Here is a 9,570-nt window from a genome sequence, read left to right as displayed (position 1 = left end):
TAATTTGGATGTATGGTTTCTGGACCACAAGCAATGCAACCATAAACTTGATATGTATAATTAAAGTAACAGACAAGTAACAATGAAATTCTTCAGTGGCTGCAGGGACTTTTCTCACTTAATGTCTCAGAGTCAAGGTTAGAAACCCGCTAATGATCATCAACAATAACAAGCCAGGAACAAAAGGACAGCGTCTCCGTGCATCATCAACAGCTGCTCATAAGGCATACTAATGCAGCAATGATAAACGACTGCAAGAAAAAGGGAAATAAATCCTCCAAAACCAAATGAAGGAATGGTCGATACTGTGTACAATACAGAAGGTTCATTTGTGAATTATAATGCATCTGTAAGGCACTCGCGTGAGGCTGCCTCAGCCCAGCACGTGCTCGCTTATTGCATTTGTATGCAGGCAAAACAGTATGAAAAAGAGCTAGAGACAAACGCAAATTTTCATAGGGCAATCTACGTTTATTTAAATAAAAACAGTTTTCTTTTAACGTACTAACTGAAATACAAAAATATGGACTCCAAAAACAGAAGAATGTTCGCTGCATTTGTTGGTAAGAGAATGAAAACAAAGGCTCGTGTGTTGTCGCCTGTAGGGGTTTAGAGGAACTAATGCAGCTGGACAGATGCGCAATAACAGAGCTTCACGTTTAATGTTAAAGCTCAAGAGTTCAGTCAAATAATAGACATATGGCAAGCTGTTTCACATGTATTCCTTTAAACTGTTAAAGTTACCAGTACATCTTTTTAATTAGTAGAAAGTAGTCAAATAGTGGCTAGTAGCCTCTCTTTTTCAATTTCCGTAGTAGCCTAATTATTCCTAAAATAGTAACTAGTACCTAATGAATGGTTACTAATGCCTATATTGGAAGTGAATAGTTTGTATCTGAACCACAGATCCACCGGCAAAATAGTAGCTAGTAGCTATTGATCTCAGCTGTTACAAGTAACATTGTTCATCTCACTAGTAACGCTTGCTTTCCTCTTGTCATATGTAATGACTAGTCAGAAAGGCTAATTAGTTCAAACTGAAGTCTTACTAGTACGATTAAAAATGTAACAACTGGAATACACGCTACTAGTAGTATTCAAATGCTGCCAGGACAACGGGAAAAAGACACTTGAAACTATTTGAATAGTTTTTAGTGAATAATGAGTATTAGTAACAAAAAAAAACACAAGTAGGCTACTAGTCAGTCTTAAGGAATGAATGTCAAAACGGCTTGCCACAGACATATGAACGCATCGTGGTCACCATCTGCCGCAGCAGAGCTAGGGTGAGAATTTGAGGGGGCTGCATCGGTTCATGGGCGAACTGTTATGAGGGCTCACCTTATGTTTTATCTTTTTCCTTTTTAAAGGTACAGGGTGACTTTAGTGGGGCCATCGGTTCTCACAGCACAACCAAAAGGGGCGTTGTCTTTGCCAAAACATGTTCACACAAATACGCACAACCCTCCCAAAGTCCTGAAATAAAGGTAAGCAGCCCTTGCTCAAGGCATGCAGAGAGTCCCAAGCGCTCATTCCTTCCCTGTCACCAGCGACAGCTCCTTCAGAATGCCGCTGGCGTCCACTCGCCGTCTCTCGCGTATCATCTCCTCCAGGCTGCGGAACATGAGCGTGTGCGCGGTGCTCTCGGACAGGTGCACCTTCAGAAAGTAGCGCTGCTCGACCGAGTGCGCCTCCCCGCCCGCTTTAAACTCCCGCTTGCCGAAACGGCACCACGCTGCGAAACTTTCCGAGTTCGTCCAGCAAGTCTCGCCGCTGCTGAGCCCCACGTGCCCGCTCGCGTTCTGCATCACCAAATCAGCAGGCAGCGGCCGGTAGCGGTACCGATTGTTCACTATCCTGCCCTGTCGACCGCAGCTGATCTCAAACAAGCTGTCCTTGCGGATCTCCCCCTTGTAGAGGTGAATAACCTGGTCCTCCCCTTCAAAGATCGCCCAGTGCGGGGGTTGTGCGTTTGCCACTAACTCCAGTAGATCCCCGGGTTTGCACATGGTCAATAAAGTTTTCACAGAATAAACATTCAGGTCCTCGTTCTCTCGGAGTTTGGAGTATATACATTCCTGGCAGCAGAACGCCGAGTACTCGATGTCGTTAAGCGCAATCGGACCGTCTTTGCTCGGGCTGTTGTTGTCTTTAAAGCTGTCCGACTGCGATCGATCGTCCAGCTCTTCCTCCTCATCGGAAAAGAAATACGCCACACCAACACGCAACTCGTCCTTCTCGATGCCCGATGGATCCCCGGTGGGTAGCTCGCTGTAGTTCAGGTGGGTGATCCGGTCTAGTTGGTTTCCCATCAATAACAGGGCAGAGGAGAGACATGGAATACTGCTTCTGAAATACAAAAGGGTTATGTGAGTGTTATACTGGATAGAGGCGTACTAGAATTATTCTGACGCGCCCATAAAACACTGTCTAGGTACAGAGCCATAGTAGTCACCTCATAACACAATAAACCACGCGCACCTGGGTGCGTAAACAAGCCAGTCGCGCAGAGCGCGGCACAAAAAAAGGAAAAGGGCGAGTCAATGTTGAACTGCTCACGTTAATAAGTTCACAACACAACACCTCGAACGGACGCGTACCTGCGTATTTCCCCAGGACTATGGCTAATGGTCCTTTCTCTCCATCGGTGCTTGTGCTGTGTGTATCGCGCAAGGTCTCCAAAACCAACGCGTTACCTCCCCCTTACGTGTCCTCCAAGGTACACTGGCTTCTCTAACACTTTGCACCGCCGCACTTTAAATAGTCTAGAAAACTCCGCCCCGACCAGCAAAACCTGCCCTCCCGATTGCGATTGGTTCAGAGCCCTCATGAAAAACTTAAACCTTTGCTCAAAGGCTTATATTACAGATGTTTGTGTTGTTCACAGCCTTCAAGACCAGAAGGGTTTGGCAAATTTGTCAAATATAACAATAGTAAATAGAGCTAGGAAAGATTAGAGATTCATAAGGACATTTGGTTTCTGAATGGTTGATTAGCTCTGTCAAAACATGTTACAGCTTGTGTTTGCTGGGAGAACACTTTATTAAAGCAATATTTGGAGTTCAGTACATAATGTTGGCATGAAGTTGATGACCACAAGAATAATTTTGAGTGGTCCCTCATTTGAAAAAAAGCACAAATAAGGCACTTACAATGGTTTGTTTTGAGAAATATGAAGCTTATAATTTTATAAAAGCACATTAAATCTTTTGTTAAAACTTTAACATTACACAGAAAAGGTTAGTAACGTTTTTTTATGCATTCATGGGTAACACTTTACAATAATGTCTCGTTACTTAATGTTAGTTGATGCATTAAGTTAATAAGTTAACTAATTGACTAAGTATTTTTCATTGTTAGTTCATTAACTAAAACCAATGTTAACAAATGGAACCTTAAAGGTGCAATATGTAAAATGTTCTGTCCGCTAGAGGTCGCTAGAGGCCTATTCAAAACAAAGGCATAGTTTGATGACGCCAAGTTTGAGCACGGAATCTTGGGACATGTGGTCTTCACCTCACAGCCAGTGGAAAATAATCAGGATAGGACTCAGGCAGAAATCATGTTCATGGATGCGATTATTAATGTTACTGTAGTATGAAGCAGAGCAGGACCGAGTGTTGTGGGAGCTGAACGAGGCGATTGCGCAACACACGCCTCACGAGCCGCGGAACTTTTATTATGCCACAGTCGCTGGCGCCGCTTCCGCTTTTCCGGTCATGAGTATGAGGTAACACACCTCTGTTTATCATATTAGATACATTTGAGTGTGTTGAAAATGATGTTATAACGTTACTCTGTGCATTCGCTCGGCGGCTGCTGTGAGACACTTGTTTGAGACACACTGCTGTAAACTAGATCAATATTAGAATATCATATTAATAAATGCTGGATGGCTTGTGATGATAAATGGCATGCAATTAATTTTAAAACGTATTGTATGATGGAGAAAGTGCTGTATTACTGTTACTAAAAATAAAGCTGCATCTGATTATGCTATGTTAGCTATTTGACAAAATAGTGTTTTTCTCGGAGGCATTGTAAAGCACGGTACTCACAAAAAATCAAGAAAATAAGATTTAAACAATAAGACTAAACGTATTGAGCTATATAACAATAATTAGTTTTCTGTCTATAAATGTATCAAAACAGTTTTTCCCTTGTCTATTAAAACATGTAATATATTAAAGCGTCTTTGGTGTATCTATGGTTTCTACAAAATAAAACCGGAAACCGAGGGTAATGCGGGTATGGCACAATTGAAAGGCGACTCCTCACACTTCCCGGAGCCTTGGTTAAAATTGCAATTTTCTCATGATTTACAAATAGTTGGAATCATTTGGGATATTGTAAGTACTCAAGTGAACAATATATATAACACTGGCCTGGTGTTTTTTGGATATTTTACTGCAAAATTCTTACATATTGCACCTTTAATGTAAAGTGTTAGCAATACACAAATTGACCCCATTCACTTCTATTGCCTCACTGTAACACTGTAACTATTTTCAAACTAAAGGAGGGACGAGTTGAAAATTATTTTTATGGTAATCAGCATTATGCAACAAATGCTCTCGACTGAGCTTGTATTGATGACTTGAATCTATACGATAGTATATATACTGTTTTCCTGTGAGATCTGGTGTGGACCTCTAAATCCTCCATTTCACTCCCTCACACACAGGGACATATATAACACACACACTAGCTGTCATGAGACTCGGACAGTCAAGTGACTGAGTAATTCCTTGCAGCATCTTCCAGCCATTCATAATCAAGGGTTTGCTGAAATGAAATTTCAGCCCTCATGCACACGCACATACACAGCATTGACACACAAGCCATCCTGACTACCATAATATGCCATATGCAACACACATATTTCCACACAAACAAGGTACTCTTGAAGTTGAAATGATTTAGATTATAATTATTCTGCAAAGACAGATCCAATTATCCACCTATGAAATGGATAGCCCTTGTGTCTCAGTAATACACCCATCTGTGGTTATGTAGTCTGTATGCGTGTTTAATATGTATAGATGCTCTATACCACTGTGTATGGCAGTGAGAGAGAGAAAGATAATCTATTTGAAAGGCAGATGCAGAGGACCCTGAAAGAATCGTGATGTTTTGGCACACACACATATGCATATACATGCACACTTAGGTACACGGCGGTCGTCAGGAGACTTACCTAGGTGTCAAGTGTGTGAATACTTGTGGTGCATGTGCGAGAGAGTGACAGAAAAGAAATGTAAGAGAAGAATGTGAGGGAAATAAAGGGACAACACACAATATCCACAGGACTTTTTTCGAAATATAGAGATGGGCCATATTTGCAGTAAACAAGCACACTGTAATCATATAAAAACACCAGGGAAAACAAGTCAAGCACAAAGAAAGGAGAGGAGGAAAGAAGGATGAGAGGAGCGGAGGAATAGAAACCAGGAGAAAAATGGCTTTTGGTAACAATGACCATGTGGCAGTCTTGCATTCAATATATCCAGCTGAAGGCTTAGGCTTTGAGAAAGCAGTATTTTATGGGCTTCATATAAAATGCTGCCAAGATAACTAATCATTCCCTCTATAATGTTATGAGTTTAGCAGTTGGTGTATGTGAGCCCCTTTTGCATGAATACAGATAAACACGCTCAAATCTATCTTCTGCTCTAGCAGGTATAGAGTTTTTACAAAAAAAAAAAAACTTCTTTTGTTGTTATTATTCCATAGAAAAGTGCAAACATGGTAATATAGGGGGTTCCAGAAGCTTGAGACTATGTTAAAAATCTGGGATTTTGTTTTTATTTAAACTTTGAAAGAAAAAAGCAGAAAGTGTAAACAAAGAAAAGTTAAACAGAAAATCTACATATTATTTAGTGGCCTATTTCTAGGTCACTAGTCAAATAAGCAAATTTGCGACATTGATGATCATATGACTCTATACAGATGGCCAGATGTAATTCCTCCATTTCATTGATCTCGCAGAGTTCGAGTGCTGTCATTACAACATCAAACAGGACATAATAGTGCAAAGCCACTTGAAGGCAAGCCTGCAAACTTAGCTGGGAAAAAAAATGCCTGTTAACTCTGTGGTATGCAGGAAAGGAGACCAAAGGCCATTTTTTTTGTGTGAGGAAATAGCTTATCAATTAATGAATCAACAGCCAATCAGCTAATCTTCAACATGTTTGCTTTTAAAGGGTTAGTTCACCCAAAAATGAAAATTCTGTCATTACTAACGACACAAATAATTTGAATAAAGAAACGACTGATGAAACATTGAATTACTTGAAATTTTGATGTAGAAAGACAAATAGTTATTTCTTGTAAAACTCTTTGAAAAACATTTATTTTACAATGTTTAGGAAAAGGAATGTTTTGCCAATGATCCTAGACTTTTGGATCCCACTATAGCAAATCAAAGAGAGAAAATTAGCTTCAATATGGCTGCAGAGTATAGGGAATTCCAAACAATACTTCCCATCCTGCCAAAAGCCCTTATATTCTCTTGCATGTTCAAAAAAGCATGCTTTCATCATCATGTCCTCAGCTCAGTGACTATCACAGGTATTTTTTTATAGGCCTACTTCAAGTGGTTTCACAAAAGCTCTCAAGAGGAAATATTAATTAGGATTCTACAAGGAATGGTATTACTTTCTGGAAAAGATGAGATGTATCTGATCTGGCTTGACCTAAAAATACCCCCTGCTCTTAAATTCTCTGTCACACACACACACGACAGTAACGCTCCCAGCCAGTCTCTTTCAGTCAGAGTGAGTCACAGGTTCTGAGTGCAGTGGGTGAGCGTTCCTGCTTTAAGGGCCTTGACCCTGCTTTAGACCGTAGAGCGAGTTCAGCTTCATGCCAAAATGACAATTTAATCCTCACTCTCACAGGACACCACAGATACTTTTTTTAGACCCACAAGAAAGAGTTGTGCTTCTAAGATGGCATTATAGATTGTGTTCCCTCATCGGGTGGAGAGAGGGTATTGACAATTCTTTCACACATTTCCCTTATGGCCCTTTTGTAGAACTCCCATAACACTGTGCTATTGATGGAGCAGCTCACTGACAGTTCATTCTCCTCTTCTCTGCTTTCAGCGCTGCCATCCTAACTCACCCCCTCTTTTTTTTCCAAACTTGGATACTATTAGTAGGCCGTGCTCCCTGAGCCTTTATCTGAGAGGAGTGCACTCTCAGCCCCACACCCTATCACTGCACAAATAACTATTATCAGAACCGGTTTCCTGTTATGGGCCAGCTGCCTTTCGTGGCATTTCATATGAGATTTTTCTTAACATCACCGAAACTTTATAGGGCCTGGCCCTGCACTGTCATATCCTGTCCTCCTACGCTTCTAACCCAGTGCTGTGTTCTTATCTACCACCAGAGCCATTAGAAAGCCTGGTGAAGAACTAATGAAAAACGAGTTCAAAATGACTGGTCATACGGAGAGAATGAGCTAATAACTAGCTGTCAGATAGAAGGGTTAATGCAGAGGCTGAGGTGGTGCGAGGAGGTTTAGCAGATGGACGTTTTCTTCTGAGAAAGTATGGCAGACTAACAGAGGCTGTTAAATTATAAGCTTTGGGTTTAGGCCGGTCAGATGATTAAATACATTTTCATGTCATCTGCCAAATGGAAAGGGTCTGAGGAAAAACAGCAAGATGGCGTTTTAAGCGAATCCAGCTGAGCTGCAGCTTTTTGGATGTTGAAGAGTGAACAACTTGACTAAGCGCTGACAGGAACTGGTAATTGGTGTTTTCTGTTTGGCTTTTCAGCAATAATTATATTGTCAGTTGTTGGTCAATGTACTTGTTTACCTTCAATCACTATACTGAGTTTTTCTGACACCTGTCTGGATTTTTTAACATGCTGACATGCAAGTTCTGTTCGAGGTGGATCATGAAACAGCCTCTTCTTCCATAAATCTCGCAGTGTTGCATCTGGTGATGTCCGGGTCACGGCACCAACTTTAACCGGTGTTGTCTGCATTGTGTTTTTGATGGATTAAATAGACAGACGCTATCTGAAAATAGTCTTTTTTTTTTTTGCAATCTATGCATTCGCCCTCAACATTTCTCTCCCATGCAAAGATAATGCAGAAAAGGCAGAGAAGAACAGGAATAAATCAATAAAATAAAGATTTAACAACATGAATGACAAAAAAACATACCTGATAAAGAGATAAAATAGTCTTTTACAATGTATGAATTCGCCCTCGACATTTCTGTAAGCGCATTGCAATTGGCGTGTGCTTCAAATTCACGGATGACAGGAATTTAATCAAAAACATGAAAATAATCAAACATACATGGAAAATAAAGTTATAAATATGATTTATATGTTATATGAAAGTTATAACTGAATTGAGAGTTCCTTTAAAATTTCAATGAAATTCTTGAATTGCAATGAAATTTGAATTGAGGGTGCAAACAGGATGTTAGTTTATACATTTCATAAATTTTAATTCATTAACTTTTCTGGACTAAGGTGGAAAAACAACTAAATTCCCAGAATTATTATTCAATAAATTCCTCATCCTGTCATTCCAATTCAGATTCTAATTCAACTTTGTGGGGAGTGGCCAATTCAAATTTCACCTCATGATTCAAAAGTTCCTTATCTCAGAAAAGGCAAAAAGGGTCCATGTTCACCCACACTTTTATCTGTGTGTTTAAAATGAACACCATGACTTTTCCCAGACTAGGGTGATATTTTGTTGTCAGCAGAAGGAAATGCGGGAAGATCGGCACATTCCATTTCCTCTGACAGCTTAACAGCCCTTGCCCCCCTTCATCGTTCAAAACCAGTTTGTTCACGTTGTTTATTCTTCCACAACCCCTGACAGACGCGTTGATCCCCTGTTCTCAGATCAGAGAGCGTCTGTGCTGTTCTCTCTGGAGGGGAAGCAGTTAGTGTGTGTTAAAGTGTCAGGCTTGTGACATGCTTAGAGACTAGCAAAGTTAACGATTAAATGCTGTTGAATGTGGTTCTTTGTTATTCTGGGTTTGTTTGTAACACGTTCTTGTGTTCTACAAAATTAATGCTTAACTTGTGTCTGGTTAAACAAAAGGCTGCCTGAGTTATGCATTCTGTCTAACATCAGCACCTTTGAGGTTTGTTTGTAGGATTTGCTGTTTGACAGCAAAAAAAATGGTGCCCAGAACAATTTGACTGTTGGGATGATTATGTTTAATTGGAAGTACTGTGTCTATGTACTGTATAAATTAGGTCATAGAGACCTACAGCAAGACATGTATCATTGTTGTATCTTCTGGTGCTTCCAACACCCTCTAGACCCTTTCAAATATGTATGCAGTACCTAAGGGATCTCATTATGTGTAGGCCATTTCTTTGATGAGGGCCTAGGAGATCTGTTAACAACATGTCTAATCCACCAAGACATGGAAGAAAAATGTCATTGAGATGTGATATTTTGAAAATGTTTTGACTATGCCAATAAAATTGATCCTTGAGATGTGAATCATCCTCTGTGATTCTCAACATAAATAAGGCATTGTTATTGCTCTATTTACAGGTTGTCCCTGAGTATCTCTCAAGG

At 40.2% G+C, this 9,570-nt stretch overlaps 1 protein-coding gene across 1 annotated transcript; it reads right to left on the bottom strand.

Moving 5' to 3' along the window:
- Window positions 1-450: 450 nt before the first annotated feature.
- On the bottom strand, window positions 451-2,757 carry lratd1 (LRAT domain containing 1). Its single transcript, XM_048207016.1, has 2 exons — window positions 2,601-2,757; window positions 451-2,349 (listed from the first exon to the last, which is right to left on the bottom strand). The coding sequence occupies exon 2, from the start codon at window positions 2,310-2,312 to the stop codon at window positions 1,530-1,532; it is 783 nt and encodes a 260-aa protein (XP_048062973.1). The 5' UTR covers window positions 2,313-2,349; window positions 2,601-2,757; the 3' UTR covers window positions 451-1,529.
- Window positions 2,758-9,570: the final 6,813 nt, after the last annotated feature.

This window comes from Megalobrama amblycephala, linkage group LG11 (genome assembly GCF_018812025.1).
Source record: "Megalobrama amblycephala isolate DHTTF-2021 linkage group LG11, ASM1881202v1, whole genome shotgun sequence".
Lineage (NCBI taxonomy): Eukaryota > Metazoa > Chordata > Actinopteri > Cypriniformes > Xenocyprididae > Megalobrama > Megalobrama amblycephala.
The sequence above is the reverse complement of the archived record's forward strand: the minus strand, read 5'-3'. Positions and strand labels throughout refer to the sequence as shown.